At 41.1% G+C, this 24,765-nt stretch overlaps 1 protein-coding gene across 8 annotated transcripts in view; it reads left to right on the top strand.

The window, feature by feature from the left end:
- The first annotated feature begins 1,081 nt into the window (after positions 1-1,081).
- Positions 1,082-24,765, top strand: part of SNX29 (sorting nexin 29) — a 463,946-nt gene continuing 440,262 nt past the window's right edge. For 7 of the 8 annotated variants that reach the window (XM_014577718.3, XM_014577716.3, XM_075899353.1 and 4 more), the window contains exons 1-4: positions 1,082-1,209; positions 14,769-14,833; positions 17,236-17,288; positions 23,018-23,142. In XM_014577718.3, coding sequence (XP_014433204.2) covers positions 1,203-1,209; positions 14,769-14,833; positions 17,236-17,288; positions 23,018-23,142 — 250 coding nt within the window. In that variant the 5' untranslated portion in view covers positions 1,082-1,202. Of the gene's footprint in view, positions 1,210-14,660; positions 14,693-14,768; positions 14,834-17,235; positions 17,289-23,017; positions 23,143-24,765 lie in introns of all 8 variants that reach the window. The other variant, XM_075899351.1, reaches the window with a different exon arrangement.

Below are 24,765 nucleotides of genomic sequence, written 5' to 3'. Positions count from 1 at the left end.
GTCAAATGGGGCTGCATCTAACAGTAATAGGTCTCATATCCTGGATCTCATCTTAAATCGAGGTTGGACCCTTAGCACTGCAGAGTGATGGGACACTAGGTCTGGGGCCTGGGTTAATGCAATTGCAGTATAGTTGCATGGGGGAGGGGAGCTGTCCTATGGGGCCCAAAACCATCCCTATTGGTAGAGGATGGTGGGAGGAGTTTTTAGAGGGGTTCACACGTCACCTATCTTGACCCCGGAAATACTACCCCCAAGCGTGGGGCTTCCTGTGTCAGGTGGGTAGGGCCTAAGGGGCCAGGGGCAAGATTAATGTGTCCCCATTTTTAGTTCAGAAAATACAATACTGTACTTCCCACACACTAAGTCCTAATGCCTTCCAGCCCCATCCCACACCCAAACTCCTGCTCAGCCTCTTGCCCTATGCTCCGCCCCCCCCACGATAACGGTGTTCATTATCAAGTCATTGACTAATTGAATAGTCGATGCATTTTTGCATTGACGATTCGATTAGTCAATAGGGCACCTCCACCTTTGAAGTGTAGCAAGAGCCCCCAGCTGACCCCATGGGCCAAGCAGCGCTGCGCTTTGAAATGCCTCCAGGAGCAGGTGACCCTGGCTCTGTGTAGCGCGATCACTTGGAAGTACCCGCCTGTTCTCCCCGCTTGCTGCGTCTACCTGATAGGCAGCAAGGGGGCGGGGACCAGGCTAGTCACTGCCCTGCAGTCCTTAGCATCCCTAGCCCACACTCCAAACCCCTTGACTACAGCCTGGGGGTCCCTCTGCACCCAAACGCCTCAACCAACAGGAAAGCGAAGGGGCCACAAGTGCGCGCACCGGGCCGCAGCGCGCAGCCCTCTCCTCACAATGACCCTGCCCCCCACCGGCGGCCGAGGGCCTGCCTTGGTGCGAGCCAGAGCGCCGCCCACAAGGGGCGGGGCCATTAGAGTATCTCACCACGAGAGCGCCCCTGCCCAGGTCAAACTGCGGGCAGCGGCCCAGTGGGGCGGTCGGGGGCGCGCACGCGGGAGGCATTTTCTCGCGCCGTCCGCTTCCAGTGTTTACCTTCCGGGTCGGTGGGGCCTCAGTTCCGGGGCGGGGTGTCCGCTGTGGGTGTCCCTGGCCGGCTTCCCTCTGTAGAGAGGTCTCAGCGGGAGCAGGGGGCTGGCTGCGGCGCTGGGGAGGCACCGGACTCGGGCATCATGAGCGGTGAGTGCCCGGCCGAGCCCGCCGGGTGCCCTCAGCCCTGGGCGTGGCCCCCGCCACTCAGTCTCTTGTGGTGCAGCCTGGCGCTGGCTGCCTGCCGGGGGTCCTGGCGCGTCCCAGGGCCATCGGTGCCGAGGGCTGGCTCAGGCTGTTGGTCGCCTCTGGGAGCAGGCTGACGTGCTCGAGGGATAACCGAGGTCCCGAGCAGGTGCCCCCTACACCGGAGCCCTGAATGGGGAGCAGCGTCCCCCTTCCCTTTTATTGCGTGAAGCTCTGTAGCTTCGTGTGAAATCCCAGATCCAGCAGCGCTGAGCCCCTGTGAGCCACACAGACCGCACACACCTGTCAAGCAGACTCGTGTGGCATCGCAGTTGCATAAGCTGACCAAAGTGCAGAAAGTAAACAGAATAAGTAACGTAATATTCTTGTTTGATTTGATACACTGAGAGGTGGTTAGTAACGAGAGTAAAGAAACTTGTTTCCTGATAATGAGTGTGATTGTGTTTTTAAATGACTATATTTTAAACCTCCATCTGCTACTCTTGAAATACACATAACGGTTCTGGATACATTCACTGAATCTTAAGATTGTAATGAGAGAGGATAAATTGTACCGCTTTGCACTGCCTGTTTAATCTCATAAATATCGGGGCAATACTAACCTTTTGCAGGGAGAGGGAGACTCAGCATGGTGGCTAACCTCCCAGGGGAGAGGGCAGGATGAGTATTGGTAAGGCAACTTGAAATACCAGGACTGGTAGTACAGTAATTGTTAAAATAGTTATCTTTGAATGAGATGCTTAAGTGAGTGATATTTTAAATATAATTTCAAAATGCAGATTGACACATTCTTCATTTGAATATGGAGATACAAAAATTGACTTGAAATAAGGCTTGTCAGAGTTGCTTATAAAAGACAAATAGCATGCCGAGGAAAATCCAACCCTGACACTGACATTTTTTTCTGACCAGCTAATTAGGTCCTGGGTTCTGTTGTAACTTTACTAGGGATAAAAACAGGACTATGTAGCACTTTAAAGACTAACAAGATGGTTTATTAGGTGATGAGCTTTTGTGGGCCAGACCCACTTCCTTAGATCAAATAGTGGAAGAAAATTGGCACAACCATATATACCAAAGGATACAATCAAAAAAAGGAACACATATGAAAAGGACAAATCAAGTTTCAGAACAGAAGGGGGATGGGAGGGAGGAGATAAATGTCTGTGAGCTAATGATATTAGAGGTGATAATTGGGGAAGCTATCTTTGTAATAGGTAAGATGATTAATGTCTTTGTTTAGACCGAGGTGTAAAGTGTGGAATTTAAGCATGAATGACAGTTCAGAGGATTCACTTTCAAGTCTGGTGTGAAAAGGTCTTTGAAGCAGGATGCAGGTAATCAAGTCATTGAGACAATGCCTTTTTTGGTTGAAATGGCAAGAAACTGTTTTTTCTTTCTGATCCTGTCTAACATCTGTTTTGTGGGCATTGATTCTTTGGCGAAGTGTCTGAGATGTTTGTCCAATGTACATAGCAGACGGACACTTTCGGCACATGATAGCATAAATTATATTTCTGGATGAGCAGGAATATGTGTTCTTGATCTTATAACTCACTTGGTTAGGTCCAATAATGGTATCAGCAGAGTGAATATGTGGACAAAGCTGGCAACGGGGTTTGTTGCAAGGGAAGGTTCCGGGGTTGGTATTAGTGTGGTATGTCCTGTGGTTGTTGGTAAGAATCATCTTGAGGTTAGGTGGTTGTCTATAGGAGACTATGGGTCTGTCTCCCAGAGCCTCTTGGAGTTTAGTATCCTGTTCCAGTATAGGTTGTAGTTTATTGATAATGTGTTGGACAGGTTTAAGTTGGGGGCTGTAGGTGATGACAAGTGGTGTTCTATTGTTAGTTTTCTTGGGTCTGTCTTGAAGTAGATGGTTTCTAGGTATTCGTCTGGCTCTTTCAATTTGCTTTTTTATTTCTCTGGGTGGGTAGTTGAGATTTATAAATGCTTGGTAGAGATCCTGAAGCTTCTGGTCTCTGTCAGTGGGATTAGAGCAGATGCGGTTGTATCGAAGGGCTTGGCTATAGATGACGGATCATATGGTGTGTGCTGGATGGGAGCTGGAAGCATGTAGGTAACTGTATGAGTCAGTGGGTTTTCTGTAGAGAGTGGTGTCTAATTTGCCATAGGTGATTTGTACTGTGGTGTCCAGGAAATGGATCTCTCGTGTAGAATGGTCCAGGCTGAGATTGATGGTGGGGTGTAGGTTGTTAAAATCTCTGTGGAATGTCTCCAGTGTTTCTTAGCCATGCGTCCAGATCATAAAGATGTCATCGATGTAGCGTAAGTAGAGAAGGAGTAAAAGGGGACGGGAGCTGAGGAAACGTTGTTCTAAGTCAGCCCTGAAGATGTTAGCGTACTGTAGGGCCATGCAAGGCCATGCGTGTACCCATGGCTGTGCCACTGATCCGGAGGTATAAGTTCTCAAACTGGAAATAATTGTGGGTGAGAACAAAGTTTCTTGCCATTTCAACCAGAAAGGGCATTGTCTCAACGACTTGATTACTTGCATCCCACTTCAAAGACCTTTTCACACCGGACTTGAAAGAGAATCCTCTGAACTGTCATTCATGCTTAAATTCGACACTTAACATCTTTGTTTAGACTGAGGTGTAAATTCTTACCCATTACAAAGATAGCTTCCCCAATTATCACCTCTAATATCATTAGCTCACAGACCTTTACCTCCCTCTCCCCCCCCCATCTTCCTTCTGTTCTGAAATGTGATTTGTCCTTTTCATATGTGTTCCTTTTTTTGATTGTATCCTTTGGTATATATGGTTGTACCAATTTTCTTCCACTATTTGATCTGAGGAAATGGGTTTGGCCCATGAAATCTCATCACCTAATCAACCATCTTGTTAGTCTTTAAAGTGCCACATAGTCCTGTTTTTTGTTTCAGCTACACCAGACTAACACGGCTACATTTCTATCATTATTTTACTAGGGATGTTAGCTAGCATGTAATTGAACAGTTGTGAAAATGCATCAACCTTTTTGATGTTACATGAGTATTCAGTAGCCCTTAGAGGCAGGGCTGGCAGTTAGTGTGCTCCTGGCCCCACTCTCAGGGAGCTCCATGCTGCTGCCTTTCTATCAGAGGCAGCAGTGCCAAGTTGTAGGTGGGAGCTGGTCTGTGAGGGGAGCCAGTTTGAAAACTAGATCTAAGTACAGACTGATTCCCGCCAGCCATCCTGTGCTGCTGCCTCTGATACGGTGGCAGCAGCCTCTGTCTGGGGGGGATCCGAGCTCCTCGTAAACAGTCACTACTCTGGGCAGCCTCCTCTGCCCCTCTGCACTGCTGCCTCTCATAGAGGCAGCAGCATGGGGGTGGGAAGGGCGGGTAGCATTGTAAAACCAGGGCTGGGGGAAGCTAGCTTTTAAGCAGGCTCCACCCTCTCCCTCCAATGCCAGCTCCTGCCTCTGCCCCCATTGCCTTTGTAGGAGGCAGCGTGGGGGGGAGAGGCACGTGGGTCCATGAAGCCGGCACGTGCAGAGAGCTGGCTTTTGGTTCCCGCCTGTTCCCCTCATTCTCTGTGCTGTTGCCTTTGTATTAGAAGTAGCAGATCGGGGGTGGGAAGGAAAGGAGGATCCAGTGCTCATGAGGAGCCGGTCTCTCCCCCTCCCCTCCTGCTGCTGTGATACAGAGGCAGCAGGGGTGGGGGTGAAAGCAGGTAGTTGACAGGAATAACTGTTAAGTCCAGGCTTATTGCTTAATCTTGTAGTTGTCTACACTCTGACATCTCTAAATTCTACTGCCAAAACATTTAACCCCTGTTGATGAAAGATCCAGTTTTAACATTGGAAGTATTAACTAAGGCAGCTAAACCCCATGTGGATTGTGAGTGACATAGGCTAGACAAGAGAAACTATACAACAAATGAAAGTGAAAGCATCCTAATATTTTCTCTGAGTTTATATGGCACTTGTATTTTGAAAAAATTTGTACAAATAATTTTGACTTGAAAGGATTATCATACACCCACTACAAATATTAGTATTTTGTGAAAAGCAGGTAACATACAGACATTTCAAAACACAAACATAACCTTTTCTCAGATGTTCAGTTTTATTTCAGGTTTTGCTATTTATGCTTCAAAATTGCCCCTTTAATATATAGTGGCCTGCACCTACTGGTTAGGTGTGGCTCCAGTCCTGTAGTGAGCACAACTGGATTTGGCTATTCATGTGCAAGGTCGGGGCTTAAGTCATTGTTGGGTGGTAAGTTTTTGCACTCTTGAACAATGGAATTTCCTTTTACAATTAAAAAGAACAGTTAACATTGTCACAAAAATCTATGCAAGCTGTTTTATTGGTAGCAGTTTTGTCCATAGTTTTTAAATTATAGTTCTTGTCACTATTTTTATGAAATACCAATTTTTTTTAAAGCCTTCATCCATTTATTACCAATGGCGAGACATGTTTGATGCAGGTAAAATTCTGTCTAAACTTAAATGTTCACTTATCCAGGACTGAGTTATGCATAAAACATGTTTTTAAAGACAGTGGGCCAAATGTTTGACCAACTTTCACAAACTTGCCAAGACCTACATTAATTTTCCAGTGAGTTGAACTAGACTATAAAGTTAAACATATATTAATATTACTGTTTCCTATGGAAAAAAGAAGTGTTTATGGGAACAAAAATAGGGGCATCTCAGAACAGAGGAGCAGGAAATAGAAGAAAGTATGCATCATAGTCACACTTGTCTTTAGGCAGCGAATTAAATTATCTGAAATACAATTTTTTTTCAACTATATACTTTTCTAAGGATGAGACAGACACTATTTATAATTATACACTAGCATTATACTTTTAGGCTGTATCTAGACTGGCCAGTTTTTCTGGAAAATCAGCTGCTTTTCCGGAAAAACTTGCCAGCTGTCTACACTGGCCGCTTGAATTTCCGCAAAAGCACTGACTTCCTACTGTAAGAAATCAGTGCTTTTTGCGGAAATACTATGCTGCTCCTGTTCAGGCAAAAGTCCCTCTTGAGCAAAACTTTTGCACAAAAGGGCCACTGTAGACAGCTGAGATTTGTTTTGCGCAAAAAAGCCCTGATAGCCCTGATCGTGAAAATGGCAATCGGGGCTTTTTTTGCACAAAAGCACATCTAGATTGGTCACGGATGCTTTTCTGCAAAAAGAGCTTTTGCGGGAAAGCGTCTGTGCCAATCTAGACGCTCTTTTCTGAAAATGCTTTAACGGAAAACTTTTCCGTTAAAAGCATTTCCAGAAAATCATGCCAGTCTAGACGTAGCCTTAGAGTTTATAATAGCATAGAAAAGTAACTAAGGACAAAAGTTTTAACTGATTTATTTAATGCATGTGAATTTGTCTATTCGTCTTTCTGTTTTAATACTATGATTTTGCACTAGAATTTATATTTAGTGTAAAATCTTAGTCTTAAAACTAGAAGATGAATAGGACGATTTGCATGTGTTAAACAAGTCTGTTAAAACTATTGCCTTTAGTTATTTTTCTCTGATATTATGAGCTCTAACAGTATAAATGTTCATGCATGAGAACCTAGAATTGTCTCTGACTACTGTTTTTTAAATTGAAAAGAAAATATTGTATAAAATTGAAACAATATAATTTGACTAGATTTTTTTAGGTTTAATAATCTGTTACCTTAATAACACAAACTCAGTATTTTAAGGCATGACTCTTTTGATAATGTCCTGTAACAGAATATGAAACTTTACTGATACTGTATGAAAAACTGCCCCATATATCCTATGGATCTATATCTACTTCATTAATAGTCATGACTATTCGTATATGCTAGAATATTTTTCTGTGGGTTAGATGACAATCCCAGTTAATATAGACACTTATAGAGTTAAGTTGTGGGGCCATTACAACATTTTGGATTTGCCATATACAGTATTGAATGGCTAAAACTATCAGGGACCTTCACACAAATAACTGACTCTCTAAATTTGCTGACTGTAATTACCAAACTTTGCATATTGGAATCTGCGCCATGTGGAATTTCTTAGCTTATTGTCTGACAGAAACCAGCTTTCTTAACGGAATGAGAGAGATTAATTCAGGTGAATTGGAGGCTCTTCAGTGTGAGGTGGTTTTGGCTAAACGTGTGTGTGTGTGTGTGTGTGTGTGTGTGTTTCACATTTGAATGGTCCAAAATAATTAGTCTTATTAGAATGGTAATGAAAATCATAAGACTGTGTGATTTCTCTAGGTTAGTCTTAGATATTTATTCCTAATTTAAAACAATTCACTATTTTTTTTAACTCAGATCTAGGGATGTAAAATCCTGGTTAATTAACAGGTTAAATTTTAGGTTTAACCTGTTAACTGATTAAGTGAGATTCCAGGAGGGACTGCTCTAGCCTGGCTGGAGCAGCTCCCAGTCTGTGGGGCTATTAGCTCTTGCTTCCCCCCACTCCCATGTGTGGGGCTGCTGAAAGCAGGAGCTGGGAAATCTGCACATGGGGAAGCTGACATCTACTCCCGGATGCCCCTGTACATAGGGCTGCCAGCTTCTGACCTCCGCAGAGCTAGAGCAGCCCTCTGCCCATGGTGGGCACTGGCCGGGGTTGCTCCTGGGTACTGGTTATTTCATCCCTAGTCAGAACACTATGAAACAAAATGAAATAAATCTTTTCTAAAAAAAATGAAAGAAATTATTACCCTTTATAGCAACGAGTTAGCATTTAAATGTAAAAATTATTCATGACTGAACAGTTACAACAAAAAGGTAAGATGATATTAAACAGAAATAAAACACATAGCAGCTCTGAAAGTTCTTTTTAAAGGCATTTATGCTGTACAGGCAGAAAGTCAACTTTTCAAGGATGTAATGCAGGGGTGGGCAATAATTTTTTCTCCGGGGCCACTTCAAAAAAATTTTGGGCAACCCCAGAAGGGGCAGGGCCTAAACAGGAAGGGGCATGGTGATCCCACCCCCACACCATGATTGGTCTGGGGGTGGGGGAGTCCCTTTGCTCCCCCTTCCCACTAAGATACCCATGCTCTGGAAGAGGCATGGAATGCTCCCCTACCCCCAGGCCAATCAGGGCTTCAAAGCGCCAGGAGCTCCTGGCAGAGCGGGAAGAGGCTTCAGGCGCTCCTGTGCCCCCCCATGCTTGGTGAGCCGGATCTGGCCCTCGGAGGCCCTTTTGTCCACCCCTGATCTCATGGCTTGTGTTTGTTTTTTTTGTGATGGGGGAGAAGGCTTAATGACTGAACACTCATCTTTCTCCCCCTCTCTCTTCTGAATTAATTTCTGGAAATTTGTTTATTCAGTTTAGATTTAAGCTCTCCGAGGGAAGGATCATGTCTTTTAACTTATTTAATGCGTTTTGTAAACTGCCATGTACACTGATGGCCCGATATATAAATATACAGATGTACATTTTTATTTGTCAGTTTTATAGATTTCAACTAGTCAAGATACTCAGACTTCAATTAGTTCACCTTTTTCCAAATAAAAGTGAGGAGTCCTGTGGCACCTTAAAGACTAACACATTTATTTGGGCATAAGCTTTCGGGGTCTGGAATCCACTTTGTCAGCTGAATCTGATGAAATGGATTCCAGCCCACATCATTAAGGCACCAGAGAACTCTTCGTTTTTGTTGTTGTTGCTGAAACAGACTAACACAGCTATCCTATTGAAACTTTTTCCACATAGTTGGCATTAGCAAATGGTAAAGTGAATGATTAATGCATTTAAGAAGGCCTGCTAACAGATGGCATGATGTTGCCTTACCTTTTTGATTGCCATGTAGATGAGGACATTCTTGTTGGAATATCTGACAGTAATTGGCAATGGTCAAATAATAGATGGTCAGTTGTCTGGTAAATTGACATTATTTGACAGGTCAAGTGATGGACTTGGCAAACCTAATGTATTTTTTTTACCATTACAAGCCACTGTAGGTAAAGTGGTACAACGGATTTACTATGCTTCTAAGGTAAAGTTAGTCTTAATGCTGACAAAGTGATCAACTTATCAAATTTTCTTGAATAAGTGATGTGCTTGGGTAGTGCAGCAGAGAAGCATATCTGCCTTTCACTTCCTAAAACGGACTCAAATCTGGACTTGGGTTACAAGGAAACAGGAACTTGAAGAGTCTCATTTTAAGTTCTATTTGTGTACCACAGTCTTCCCTGTAATTGTCTTTGCACAAGAGAGAATGGAGACTCAAATAATAACAGTATGGCCTGGCAAGAATTAGGTGTATTGACAGAGCCAGGTACCAAAGCTTTCTATACTATGGCTAATTCAGGGTAGCACTAAATTTAAATACAATTTTTAAAAGACAGTCTTTGCTTGTTTCTGAATTTAGTCTCCTTTGCTGCATATATAGGTGATTTTATTAGGACGAGTTAATTTTAAAAATCATGCTTCTGTCTGGATTATTTTACCTACACTTGCTACAAATAGTTTTTAAGATAATTGTGACTTACAAGGATTAGATATAAACTTATTTTTTCCACTTTTATAATCAGTTTCTACTCTTGTGTGTTTGGATCATCATCACATAATACAGAGAGGAAAAACATTTTAAAAATAGAAAAGTGTGACTGTAAAACCATCAAAAGTGGAAGCGACTCAGAGGCAGGTGCAGTACCTGAAACTAATTTTAGCTAATTTTTTGCAACTGATTACTTTTAAATGGAAGGAGTCTCTTCATGCATTTCTGTTTTTGCTTCTTTAAACGCATGTTTTCATGGCCATTTTTAGACTTCTGCATGGACTTCCTTTTTCAACATAATTGTCTAAATATAACTAATTTCCTCCCTCGAGTGTGATATATTTAATGTCAAAACAGTAATCTATATATCTATATATATGGTGCCACAAGTGTATTTCTATTTGTATCACAAAGGAACTGTTTAGCCAACCAGCTTTAGGACTGATCATTAAAATAACTTTAGCTATGTGTAAACTATGGAATAGAATGCATGAGATCCCTCTAAATTGGTATCTCCTTGTGACCGGGTGCCTGGATAGACCACACTGAGGGTGCTATATTCAGGGCAGATAATCCCTCAGAGTGGTGGTTTATTCTTTTAGATTCTCCAAACCCGTAATACAACAACTTCTGTAATGACACACTGGTTATCAAGAAGCCATATATAGTCCTCTTTAGGTATTCCAACTCTTGACCTCCATCTAGGTAGCCAAGTCTAATAAAAGAATGGTTACTGAAAACCAGAATAGCCATATGTTAGATTCACCTGTCCCAAAGAACCAGACACTGTTCTGCAGGTCAACATGAGTTTTAGATCTTACCCAATAATTATGCATATGCCAGACCTTTACTAACTAACAAAAGGAAAAGGTGTTTAAGAGATCTATATACTACAGACATGTGAAAAATCATTAGGTCAGTTTCATAGCAGACATTGTGAGGCTGCTGATTTGTAAAAAGTCTTTCTGGAATAAATTTAAAAGGCTATATATAATCCAAGAAGTAGTCCAAGTGTAGAGTATGTTCATATTCTTCCATTAGAGTTCCACATTATATCCAAAATAAACATGGAGACCTCAGTATTGTGACTTAGATCTTCCTTGTCAAAATATAAGCAGACCTGAGATAAAAAGGATTAGACCCAGGGCTTTTCCTTTATAGTCTTTTAGCAAGATGATAAATCTCTTGATAGCAATTCCCATAGCAGGACCTTTTCGGGATGAAGAATAGATAGTCTATATTGCTACTTTGAAGCTGATCTTCTATTTCCTATGCTTACAAAATAAATCTGGCCATCATCATTCATATAAGGCAATTAGTCATTCAGACTATCAAGGCAGTTTATCATAACATAGATAATTGAGCTGAAGACAATGTAAATAATATTGTTTCTGTAGTATCTAAAGTTTTTTTTTATCTTTCAGTCAATAGAATGAAGTAATGAAACATAAGACAGGAATAGGATTTAGCCTCTACAAGCTAATTAGATCACATTATTAGATTGCCAATAGGATATTAGGAAAAACTATTTCACTAGGGGTATGTCTAGATTACATGGCTCTGTCGACAGAGCCATATAAACTAATTTACCCGGCATAGGCAAAGAAGCGGGGATTTAAATAATCCCTGCTTCATTAAAATAAACACAGCCACCCTGCTGTGCTGACGATTAGCTGATCCAGCACAGTGTGGCAGTCTAGACACAGATCTGTCAGCTGGGGAAGCCTTTGCCGACCGATCCCTTATGCCTCATGGATGGCATAGTCCTCCATACTCAGGTTAGCCCTTGGTGCCTTGAGTGGGCTAGGGACAGCAGCAGAGGTTGGGCCCCCAAGCACTTACGGTGTCCACAGAAGCTGCTGGAAAATGGAGCCCCATAATAGCCTCTGTTCTGCTGCACCACAGTCTCCCAGGCTGGCCCACTCACTCCACTTCACCACATCTCTTGCTGCTGTGGTGAGTGCGGGGGTCCTGACCCCTACACCTTGTACTAGGATCCCTGGTAATCTCTGAGGCTGTGCTCCTTGGAGGAGGGGGATTGAGGGAAGGCGTGCAATGGCAGGGAGAGTTCAGAGTAGGGACAGGAAGAGGAGGAGAAGATAGCTGGGGAAACGGTATGGACACCTCGCTCCCCAAGGCCGCAGGGACTCACATGCCGATAGTTGCGTGCAGGCCAGATTGTGGAACTGCTCGGGCTGTAGATAGATTGCAGGCCATGAACTTGAGATCCCTTTGTAAGACATGTTTCCATTTGCATGAACGCTACTCAGCTTGTGAAATTCCTACAAACTCTCTTTCTGAAATAGCCTTAGACTGCGGACTATAAGATAAACATCACATTGTATTTTCTGAGTTATTTGGAAAGAAATGCGAGTACAGGCAGTCCCCGGGTTACGTACAAGATAGGGACTGTAGGTTTGTTTTTAAGTTGAATCTGTATGTAAGTCGGAACTGGCGTCCAGATTCATCCGCTGCTGAAACTGACCGCCAGTTCCGACTTACATACAGAATGAACTTAAGAACCCCAAGCGTCCCCAAGTCAGCTGCTGCTGAAACTGATCAGCAGCTGATTCCAGGAAGCCCGGGGCAGAGCAACTCTGCCTCGGGCTTCCTGTAGTCAGCGCTGGTCGGTTTCAGCAGCAGCTGACTTGGGGACCCCTGGGGCAGAGCAGCTGGGGTGCTGCTGGGTTGCTCCAGGAGCGCCGCTCCTCGGCGCTACTGGACCAACCCAGCAGCACCCCAGCTGCTCTGCCCCAGGCGTCCTGATTCAGCCACTGCTGAAACTGACCAGCAGCGGCTGAATCAGGACGCCTGGGGCAGAGCAGCTGGGGCGCTGCCGGGTTGGTCCAGTAGCGCCCAGAGCGGTGCTGCAGGACCAACCGGCAGCGCCCCAGCTGCTCTGCCACAGGTGTCCGGAGAAAAGCCTAGTCTGCTGGGGGGGGGGGGCGGGGAGGGCGTACTAGCTGCACCCCCTCCCCACCCGAGCAGACCAGGAAGACGCGGGCGGCGGACCGAGCCCCACCCGAGCAGACCAGGAAGACGGGGAGCAAAGCCTCTGAGGACGCCAGCAGCGGGACAGCCGTGGGGCGTCTGGGCTGCCCCCCTGCCGGCTTCCCCGAGGCTTTGCAAAACTGTGAGGGGGCTCGGGCAGCAAGGCAGCCCAGGCGCGCCTGGGCTGCCCCGCTGCCCGAGCCCCTCCGCAGCTTTGCTCTGCGTCTTCCTGGTCTGCAGACCAGGGAGACGCAGAGAAAGCCCCAGAGTACACGGGCAGCAGGACCGCGAGGTCCCGCAGTCCGTGTCCTCCGGGGCCCCGTTCGTAACTGCGGATCCGACATAAGTCGGATCTGCGTAAGTCGGGGACTGCCTGTATTGAAGGAATGAATCTGAGGCAACATGGGGCTTTCGCGAGTTTAATTAGTGGTTATGATTATAGCTGGATTTTATTAAGAGTGTAGTCTGACTGGCATTTTTTCTTTGAACAGTTTTGTAAGTGATTTTGATTAGTTGTGGCGCACTTAGATCTACAGATACTTGGACAATGTAAGTTAATTCAGCAAACTAGGAATCGCTCTTAAAATTCTTAGGACTGCAATAATAATGATTGTACAAGTCACAGCTAATGTACACTGATATAGCTGTCCGAGGAAGCTTGAACAGTGCTTAGCTGTACTAAATTTGATATCACACTTGTGCACAGAGTTCTTAAAAAGATCTCATTGATGATTAAACGACTTGATTCACAGTTCAAAATCTAAAGTTAACTCTCTGTAAATTAGCAAATTATTAATGGAAAATTGCAGTGGTTTCCAAATGAATCGCCACAGAACTCTTATGTAATAATAGCTATTTTGATAATAAGATACACTTGTTTTCATTAAATTTGGATTCCCATCTGGTACAGATATTCTGTGTTTGCTTATCTAGTACTTTAGAAATTCTTCTGCAGGAGAGGAGCAGCTTCTGTAGAATGAATTGTGGTCTATTCGAATCTCTTGTCCAGCTGGGGTAAATTGGAGATGCATTTGAGCAGGAATAGTACATATATGAGATTGTGCAGTCAATGCCCCAGGTTGTTCAGCTACAAGAAGAAGAAAATTTTCCATCCCTTATATTTCTACCAGTTCTTGAATGTTGTTTTGGCAGTAGGTTTTGTTAGATGCCGGGGGAAATTTGCTCAAGTAGAATTCTGATATAAAGGTCAGAATTTTACATTAAGCTGAATGTTTTATAGGAAGAGGAGGAAGAGCAAGAAGAAAAGTGTGGGCACAGAATGGTCTAACTTAAGTGCTAGAATAATAAGGAGGGTGAGAGGGTATCTTTTGGTGAGAGAAACAAGCTTTTGAATTTACACAGAACTCTTTTTTAGGTCTATGTGAGTTTAAAGGCTTTTTTCTCTCCTCAGCAGAAGTTGGTCTAGTAAAAGTATGTTAGCTTATCCATTTTGTCTAACATTCTAACAACCTGGCATTTAACACAAGACTTGGTACGTTAGGTATTGTGGCAATAAGTGTAGGAAGACCTTTATAAACCCGAGAGTAGAATAGATAAGCAGTGCACAGTGATTTAGCCTAATTAAACAGCAAGCTTTATGTGCGGCTGGAGATGCTTATAAAAGGTGTTCAACCAACCAAGGTGTGAAACCTGACACAACATATTGATGTGTTTTAGATTAAAAAATTAAATGTTGTGGCCTGTGCAAGCTTGTGAGTAGTGGCTTGCTTACTAATTAAGTTTACCTGATTGGCATGAATCACAGAGAGATTAATCACTATGTTAATATTAATATTTTAAGAATTCTAGAGTAATTTTTGCTGATTCCACAAAAAAGAATAACTTATTAAAATCAGATGGATTGATAATGTTCTAGCATTGCTTCTGTATATTAAATAAAGGGTATCTGAGAAACAAAACAGAAGTCTGATCCTGTATTCTTTTACTCATAGAAGTACTTCTGTTGACGTCAGTGGGATGACTAGTAAGTGTGAGAAAAGTTTTCCAGAATTAGGATTAATATCTTTTTATTAAAATAATAGAGCTGTGTTTAATTTTAGGATCCCAGAACCATGACACCAAAAGACAGTTTCTTCTAGAGCGGTTACTGGATGCAGTTAAACAGGTAAGAAATCAAATACAAATCTGCCCCAATTGTAAAAATCTTGCCATAGTGAGTTGACATTCCTGTTAAGAGCTGAGATTTGAATGCCATTAAGCTTCTGGAAATCAAGGCTGTTGTTTGGATTCTCTCTCTGATATGAATCACGAAACAATCATAATCTTTCAAAACGTGCCAGTCTGCCCATCTCAATATCTTTGATGAAAACAGTCAATTTTGACTCAGATCCAAACACTGCCTGCTGGAGTGTCAGGACTGTATTTCCTTGCCCTTGTAGCTTAAGGTTCAACTCATTCAAATGACTGGCAATGTTGACAAGACAGTAAAACTCGAGCAATCAGTCGGTCTGAAAGCTCTGTGTCTTTGACACCTCTCATATCAAAAAATGGCTTAGTCTCGTTAATGCAGATGGCAAAACAAGACAAAACTTTGCCATAACACAACCAGTGAACATTGTGCATTAGTAGATCAAGGTAATCAGAATCTACTTCCTCAAGCAGTGATTGAAATTAATGGTGATTAAGGCTTGGGCAAGATTCCAGCTGACAACCAGTCAATGGAATGACCAGTTGCATTACATTTCCGAGTTCAGTTCCACAAGATTGTGCACAAAGTGCCTCCTGATGCACAATGCAGTGAAAGTTCAAAAGCGGTCAATTCAGCTGTTCTGAAAAGAGTAAGCAATCCCCTGTATTTGCTGACCATGCTTGTGACTGTACACATTGACACACGATTGTTTAACTGTATTTTTTTTCTCATTTACAAAGTTCTTCACGGTTTTAAGGATGTGTTTTCTCCTTTTTTGATTTTGCGTTGGTTATATCTCAATCATTTCTTTGTGCTCAGTATTTCCACAAATATATTGTCCCAGAATACACAACTGATTAACGTCACATCTGTTGGTTGTCTTGTCGAAAACAAACGAAAAATAAGTAGTGGTATACTTACAATAAGTACACAAATTTTGCATTTATTTCTTATCTATTTGATAGACCATTTTCACAGCTCTGTCATGGAGTGTTTTTGTTGATAATGGCATATTTTGAATTTTGTGTAAGACTTTGTCCTTGTTGTGAAACTCATCAAATAGTTAACGACAAATTTTTTGCACGCATCTCTTCATGTAATCCCCATCAGTGAATGGCCTATCCTCTCGAGTAAAGCTGTCTGAGCCCGCCAAACTTGCAGAGTTTAAGATCCCATCTTTTTTTGACCATGCCAACAGGCTATTTTGTCCAGTGTTCATCTTTCACTGAAGTTACTCGCAGGTTTTTTTCATGCATCAGTATCGGGATATTTTGTAGCAAATGCTGCAAATTTTGTCAAGAAATTAAATGTTTTTGTTTGTTTTGAGAACAGTCTCTCACTACAGATGAGATAATGTGATGACCCAGACCTATGCACAAATGCATACAAGTCTGTCCTGTCCTTTGGAGAATTTTGGTACTTGTCACCTCTCTTTCTCTTTGCCATATTTATTGTCGGGGGTTACAGAGTTAATCATCACTTATGATGATGGAAAGATTTCTTGACCAATCACATAAAAAGAGACTATACATGAGCTCCAATGAGTGGAGAGAATAGATGGTTGTTAAAATGAACAGTTAAAGGTGAAATGGACAAAAAAAGTCATCTTGATGTAATTTCAAATTTTTTAAATTTTGAATTATTTTTTCATTATAATTTAAAAAGTTGTATGTATTTTGGGAATGAGAAAAGAGCCATATTTGGTTCTGTACTGAGCCGTATTTGGCTCTAGAGCCGTAGGTTGCACACCCTGCTATTAGGCATAGTGTTTGCTTCTGTGTATACACTATTCCTGGAAGCAATAAGTGTGTGCAGATGTAAGCCTGAGTTGGTAATTGGATCGGGAAATGAATAACATAATCATGTTGATGAAACAAGTTTTGGATTCTGGACCCTACAGACAAGTTAACAGAGAAGTTACTTGACTTATTAAAAGTATTTTAGAAATAACTTTTAAAGTCTGTATTATCAGAATATTTCTTTTCGGAAAAACAACTGTATTTTCCCAGACTTTTAACTGGTCTCTTTATAACTAAAATAAAGCTTATAAGAACAACCAAATGTGGCAATCTAAATCACTGATATGTATGATAGGTAGTGGCTGGTCTTTTATAACACTGCAGAAGCAACAGTATACTGCTGAATTGGTTGCTGTGTGTTGGAATCTATTTGCTCTGTGGAGATGGTTTTCTCAGGGAGCATAATGTTAAAATGTGCTTAAGCATTCTTTTTGACAGCAGGCCAGATTTTTTACTGCCCAGTCCGCTTCTAGGTTTTTATGCTGCTTGACATACAACTTACATGCTGAAGATCTTTTTTTTGTTTTTAAGAATGTTCAGTTTCTTAACACTGGTGTTGTTCAAACTTATTTATTACAGTGTCAAATCCGGTTTGGAGGAAGAAAAGAAATTGCTTCAGATTCTGATAGCAGGTAAAATTTTTCAGGAACATGTCTTAATTTATAGATGACGATGATATAGGTATATACAAAAATATATATTTGCTTCAGAAGGGTATTTGGCCCATTTAATAATGCTTGTTTACATAACTTCAGGATGGATTGATTTAAATCAAGGTGATTTAAAGCATTGATTTAAATCACCCCCCAAAATTGATTTAAATCAAGTAACCAAAAAAGCTAAGACCCTTAATTTTGGAGTAAGCCCCATTGAACTCACTGACACTTCTGTTTTTTTTGAAAAACGTGTAGTATGGGGTTCCCTTGGAAAAGCTGAAGTATGCCAAAGTGAAATGGAGAACAGATTTATGACATCACGATTATGGTGTCTGGTCATGATGTTCCAAACTAAGGGACATGTATTATGTAATACAAAATAAGAAAATCACACTCCGTAGCAACTGGTAACTTTCTTATGGCAGCTTTCTGTATTGTATATTTGAGTGATAGATTCTAAACCTAGGGCAGGTCTAAGGTATGGGGGAAGGTTGGCTTAAGGTATGCAATTCCAGCTTCATAAATAATGTAGTCGATGTACCTTAAGCCAAGCTATGGCACCATCCTCACTGAGGGAGGTTGCTGGGAGAAATGCTCCCATCAACTTCTCTTACTCTTCGTGACAGTAGACCCGCTAAATTGAACGCTGGGAGATGTATCACCGCAGTGTCGATCTTCCTGGTAATGTAGATGTGTCCCTAGTTAAGTAATTAAACAAGCCATAAGGATTAGCTAAGTTAAACCGTTTTTTCCCCAGCAATGTCCAACACAGCAAACCGCATGGGAATTTGTCAAATCACTCTTATACTAAAAGGCGTAAAGAGAGTTTTGAAGAATGATGACTTGCAAAGTGAATTATTTTTAAGTTACTAAGTAGTTGATCCGCTCAGGCATATCCACATCATTTTTTCTCAATAAGCAGTTGTCCTTATGATGTTTCATTCTTTCATTTAGACCCTGCATTTTCTTCTTGCACTGCTTTTTTACCCAGGGAACAAATGTCTTCAAAATATTCACAAATAAGGCCTCTTTTACACCCAGAAGCCATGTCAGTTTTTCTGTGGCAAAAGTATGGGGAATATAGCAAGCTGTGTGTGCACTAAATAATGTCTTCTCTTTTTCACTCCACTCCACTCCACTCTTCCTTTCTATGCTGCCCCATCCTTTGTATAAATTGTGTGTCTGTTCATAGAATCATAGAACCATAGAACTGGAAGAGACCTCAGAAGGTCATCAAGTCCTGCTCTAGGCAGGACCAATTCCAATTAAAACAACCCAGCCAGGGCTTTGTCAAGCCGAGACTTAAACATCTCTAGGGATGGAGACTCCACTACTTCCCTAGGTAACCCATTCCAGTGCTTCATCACCCTTTTTTTAAGACAGTGCCTTAACTAACTTCTCTGCCATGCTTGACTAAAGTCCACCACCACATAAGCACAGAACAAAACTAACACTATTCAGCTTGTGTCTTTCTTTGCACATGTTACTTTTTCGCGTTCAGAGAAATATAAGTTGAAAGCCCAGAAACTTTCAAGAAGCAAGAGCTAGTAGTTAGGCTGGACAGAGTAGAGTCATTAATTCATTTTATGAGACTGTAAGTGTGTGTAGCATGTTTGTGATGATATAATTTTACTGTTATTTTTAGATGAGAATTTAAGTATTTTACTGATGATTTAAAAAATAAAAATAAGGTTTAAATAAGAAAAATCTGATTTTTTTTTATTTAGAAAAATCATCCATTTTTATCCACCCTGCAAAACTGGTGATATGGGAAACTCTTCATTGCATTTTTTATATTGGGGCACATGAATCATATTTCAGACAAAGGGGCTATTCAGATGTTTGCAGGATTAAGGCAAAATGCTGAACTCTGAAGTCTGGCTATGAGTAAAGAAGAATTTTATTGTTTACTCCAATACTTCCGTTTTTAAAATGACTATGTAACTTACTTATATAGATATCTTGAATCTAGGCCTGTTCTGTTATTGGTTTTGTATTTTAATCAACTAGAAGATATACTCAGTGTTGCTCAGGTCCTTCAGGGTTGGAGTGTAGTGGGGTGTAGGAGTCAGGGCAAGGTCTTGGAGATATGGGAGTTGAGGGCTGCAGGTCAGGAATCAGGTTAGGGAGTGGCTGAACCCGGGGCCGGTACAGGATGGTGGGGGCCACACTGCCCAGCTGGCGGCTGTTCTGTAGCTCTCCAGGGCTGTCGGGTGTGCACTTGTTTGTTTCCACCCCTGTGGTCAGTCTGAAATATAGCTGGCCCTGCTACCAAATCCCTCCTTTTCCGTTTGATAAGAAGCTGTCACATTCCACACACATCCCATTGTCCTAGCACAATCAAGGCCTGACCTTTAGGGTTGGGGGCTGCTGACCCACAGAAAAATCAGTCAGGGGCCGCACACAAGTGAGAAGCAAAAAACAACCTCTCCATTGTCAAGGCTCCGACTGCGGATAAAGACCCTCCTTAAAATGATCAGAAGAAGTTTCATACTAGCTTTGATGGTTCTAGCTCTTACTGTTCAGGAGTTCTTGAACAAATGGACTCACAGATGGATTGGATGGACACACACAGAGACAGACACACAAACTATATCATATATATAGTAGATTAAAATATTTGGGTTTTATCTGTTTTTCTTATTCCCAGTGTTGTTTAGCTGCAAAAGCATTTTCTCCCCATTCCTGCTACAAAACCGCTCTCTTAGTAGTAGAAATTCCAGTTGAAAATTGTTATTTATTTTCTCTTAGTTCCAGTTGGTCTTCTAGGTTATGGTGTTAAGTAACAGGTTGATAGCATAACTAGTTTCTTTAGTGAAAGTCAACTGAGACATGTTGAAATTTTCTAATAGTCTACTAGAGCATACATTAAACTGCATTGCCACTTGTCCTGAATTCTTTACAGAACTGAAATGGGAGTTAGTTTAAGTAACCTTGAACTTGATTCAGCTGCTGAATATCTAGATTTTTCCCTATAGAAGGTAAATAAAATGGCATTGTGAATTGTTAATTCATATTTTTGTATATATAATAGCTCTCCTTCACCCTTTGGTATGTTGTTTGTCTTACTTACTGTGTAAAATCCTGGAGGCAGGGAATATCTTCCTGAGTGTGAACTCTAATGTTAAAATAGAAGTATCTTCTTCAGCCAGGCTCCGAGCAAAGGCTTCCAACCCAAACTACTGCTTTTTACAACATTGCTCAATTTCTGCAGCACTTCATTAAGAATTAGAGGTTTGGTTATCTCCTTTAGAATTTCTCTATTTGCAAGCATGGACGTATGGGATTTAAAAAGCCTAGTGTTAGTCTGAAAAATGACATCACTTACTCACAAATAGTCTCTTTTGTCAGGCAGAATGCTCACCTTCAGTTGTGCTATTTGGGCTACAGTTAGGCAGCTTAAGTCCTAATTAAACAGGAAGTGAAAATTTTACATGTAGAGATTTCTGGTCACATATTTTTCCAGTGTGAATTGGAGCTGTGGTCAATGGTTGAGAATATTTGTTGGAGGATACAAAAAGTCACATTTGGGGTTTGTTTAGTTGCATGTCTATTTCATGCAAAAACTTATGGTCTCCTCATGGTAACTGGACAGGTTTAACTTTCTCAGAAATCCATACTGTTATCTTCTGTATTTGTCTGGGTTCATTTTTCAGAGGATGTTTTATTTATAAACTTGCCAGAGTTCTTTTGATTTCCTCTGTTAGTGGGCCTTTTTCTGTCTTGGTCCAACTTAGTTTATAGGTTAAATACAGAGGAAGCAAATCATAAAAGCTAATAGTTTTGATATTGTTCCTTAATAACCATAAAATGTTTGCGAAGAGATTGTTGTTTGTTGCCTAGCTGCCTGCAGTGCATTCTTCAAGATACATTGTTTTGCCAACGAGTGTGAGAGCATTGTATTTATCACATACTCAATACTGGAGTATAATGGACTTTGGTTTAATTTTAAATACTAAGGTAAATTTAGTGAACTATCAAGTAGTAGGGTTGAAATCCTTTAAAAAAAAGTCTTAATTACTTTCTATGCAGATTTTGCTTCTTTACACCTAAAATGGCTGATAAACATCAATATACGTTTCAGTGTTATTACAGTAAAACTATGATAGTCCGGCATCCAACTGTTCGGCACTCCGTGTACTCCGGCATCAAAATGCCAAGTGCTCCTGACCAGCTGATTAAAAAGCCTGCCGCTCAGCACATGCTGGTTGTAACCAGAGGGAGCATAAGGTTGGGGGTGGGGAGGAGTGGCATTGTTTTACAGTATGAAAAAGAGCGTTTTGCTTCAGTGAAGGGGAGGGGAGGGGAAGGGGGATCAGGTTACAGCACAGAGGCGACGGCAGAGGAAAGGGGAGGGGAGAGGGAGGGAGATTGTGTCCTGGCCAGCTGTTAAGCTGTGCAGCTGTACCGGACCTCCCGATTCTCTGGCAAATCTGATAATCCAGCACCACGTAGGTCCAAAAGGTGCTGAATTATCGGAAGTCTACTGTAGTTTCTTAGTCAGATTTTCAGTGTAGACTATATTGATTAATTTAAGTTTTTAAGATAATTATTGAAAAATTGAAATCTTAAAATTTCACTATCAAGATGTAAATGAAGGTATATGCATGTTGTTCTGACTAGTTTTGTGTAGCTTGGTTTTTTTTCTCAGCAAAATTGAACTTTTTCATGTATTGTGTGCTTGACACTGTTCCAATTGCACAGATGGAAAAAATGGAAATAAACTTTGCAAGTAATGTATATTACAGTACATTTTAAAAACATAAAAAATAGCACTATCAGGTAAAACGGCTTAGAATTAAGGATGTTATGAGGTGGGTAATTTGCTAATGTTATAGTCGATAGAATTTTTATTGACTACATGATTAGTCAATAAGGGAAGAAGCGTTCAGTACCAGCTTCCACCGGGGTCTAGGAGCTACCCCCATTATGGCTCTGCAGTTTAAATGCAGTAGGAGCTGCAGCCCGTCTCTTACTACATTTAAACTGCAAAGCTGAAGCAGTTAGAAGGTCCTGGACCCAGCATGAGTCAACTGAACCGGGCTGCCTGCCCGGCTAGAGGATCCCCTGTTTGTGGGGCTGTGGCAGCCTCTCCTCCCCACTCCCCTGTGCTGCTGCTTTTAAGCCAACTCCCCCAGTACCGGTTCCTGTCTCCTCCTCCCCCCCTCCAACTTGCTGCCTCTCGTACAGTTGGCTAACTGACTAATTTATTAACCGATAAGTCTCGGCTTATTAGTTAGTCAACTAATCAAATACTCTCTTATATCTCTATTTAGAACTTGTACATTGTTCTTGTACATTCTCAGCATATTCCAAAAAATAATGAAATAATTATACATTTTGAACTATATCGGTGTACAATGTAAACTGAATTTTGTACACAGGAGGTGAAATAAATGGGATATAAAAAGCACTCTAACATGTAAGGATCAATTTTAAATTGACTGATAACTTTTTTTTAACAAGCAGTTTCCTATGACTCATTATAGTTATTGTATCCTAGTGGATATCAATACATGTATAGAGCTTTCAAATATTAAGAGATTAGCATGAGTAAAGGACTTACCATGACATATAAGGAAACTCTGCGTACCTGTACATTCTGTCTTTATTCCTAGATGTCTGAATCTACTGAATCTAAACAATAATTGATTGTGTTGTATTAGTTTCCTGTTGTCTTTAATTAATCTTTTATTCTGTTGCAGAGTTACTTGCCTATGTGCTCAATTTGAAGCTGTACTACAGCACGGTTTGAAGAGGACCCGAGGATTAGCATTAACAGCAGCAGCAATCAAACAGGCAGCAGGTTTCTCCAACAAAACAGAAACAGGTAGTGCACTGTTCCAACGGATCTGTTGAAAAATGTCAAAACATTACCTTTGTCAGATGTAAGCAGTTGATATAACCTCTCCTTTTTGGGTGTAAGAAAACAAATCAAACTCTAAGCTGCTTTAGTGTACTTAACTGAAGTTTCATTACAATTTTCTAATGCTTGTTAATTCACTCTTATGTTGCATGTTGTACATATTCAACTTGAAAGGTGTACATATTTTAATATCTAAAAATTATTTAAAAAAATCCAAGATGCTGTTAATACTAGTTTGGTACATGCTAGAATTTATTTTCTTAAAGTGATTGAAAATAGCAGTATCAATTCTCTGAAAAAAATTTCACAGTTTTTTCATTTTTATAGTGCTTTTAGTCCAAAATCTCCTATACTACTTTCAGGAGTCCTCAGTCCATACAATTCTATGAAAAGAACTTTCTTACACATTTCTATTTGATAAAAGTTGATACAAGGTGTCCCTGCTATACATCAAAAAATGTGGATGTATAGCGAAATGACATAAAGTGGGGAATTTTTTCGCATGTCTGACTTCCATTTGTGCAAACTGTCTTTTTTTTTAATTTTTATTTTTTTTGCGTGCCATAAGAGCAGGGAATAGGAGGACTTCTATAACACATCAATTCCTACAAGCATCAATGATGTTAGTGTGGAACCAATGTATACCTGGGCAACTTATTGCTAAACATATAATTGTCATGTTACTTTTGTAATGCTATTATTCCCTTATAAACCCAATTTTATTCTTTTTATTTTCAAATTTTATGGCTGTAGGTATGAGATATTAAGCTTCGATAGGAATTTTTGAAAAAACTTACACTTGCTCTTTGCATTGGGGTGTTTTTTTTTTTTTTTACTTTTACTTTTTTAAAATTTTTGTGGTCACAGTATTACTTTTCATAGTGAATATTTGCTTTTCTGTGGGCTGCATTTCCTTCTCTTCTCTTTTCTCTTCTCTTCTCTTTTCTCTTCTCTTCTCTTCTCTCTTCTCTCTTCTCTTCTCTTCTCTTCTCTTCTCTTCTCTTCTCTTCTCTTCTCTTCTCTTCTCTTCTCTTCTCTTCTCTTCTCTTCTCTTCTCTTCTCTTCTCTTCTCTTCTCTTCTCTTCTCTTCTCTTCTCTTCTCTTCTCTTCTCTTCTCTTCTCTTCTCTTCTCTTCTCTTCTCTTCTCTTCTCTTCTCTCCCTCCAATTTCTCCACACTGAGTGTTCAAACAGTTTAGGTTCATGATGTCTCCTTTGCGTGGTCTCTAGTGAGCTGTTTGTCTTCCCTTTCTCATCCAAGATATAACAATTTTAATATATTAAAAGGGACTAGAAGATTTACAGTACTTGTTGTTGCTTGGGTCCTTAACTCGAATAATTGTTGTTTTTCTTCATTTAAATCATTGCTCTGAGGTGGGGCTGAGGATGAGGGGTTCAGTATGCAGGCTGCCCTGGGGAGAGAGGACTTCCTTAGCCCTCTCTCACTGCAGCAGCTTGAGGCCAGGTGAGAAATGCCTGTCATTTGCTGCAGCTACAATGACAGAACCTGGGAAGGGGTGCATGTCCCCCAGCTGGGGCCAGGTCCAGGTTTGTCTGTTCCCTGCGTGACCCCCTAGCTCTAATCTTGT

The sequence above is a fragment of the Pelodiscus sinensis genome, chromosome 16 (assembly GCF_049634645.1).
Source record: "Pelodiscus sinensis isolate JC-2024 chromosome 16, ASM4963464v1, whole genome shotgun sequence".
NCBI lineage: Eukaryota > Metazoa > Chordata > Testudines > Trionychidae > Pelodiscus > Pelodiscus sinensis.
The sequence above is the reverse complement of the archived record's forward strand: the minus strand, read 5'-3'. Positions and strand labels throughout refer to the sequence as shown.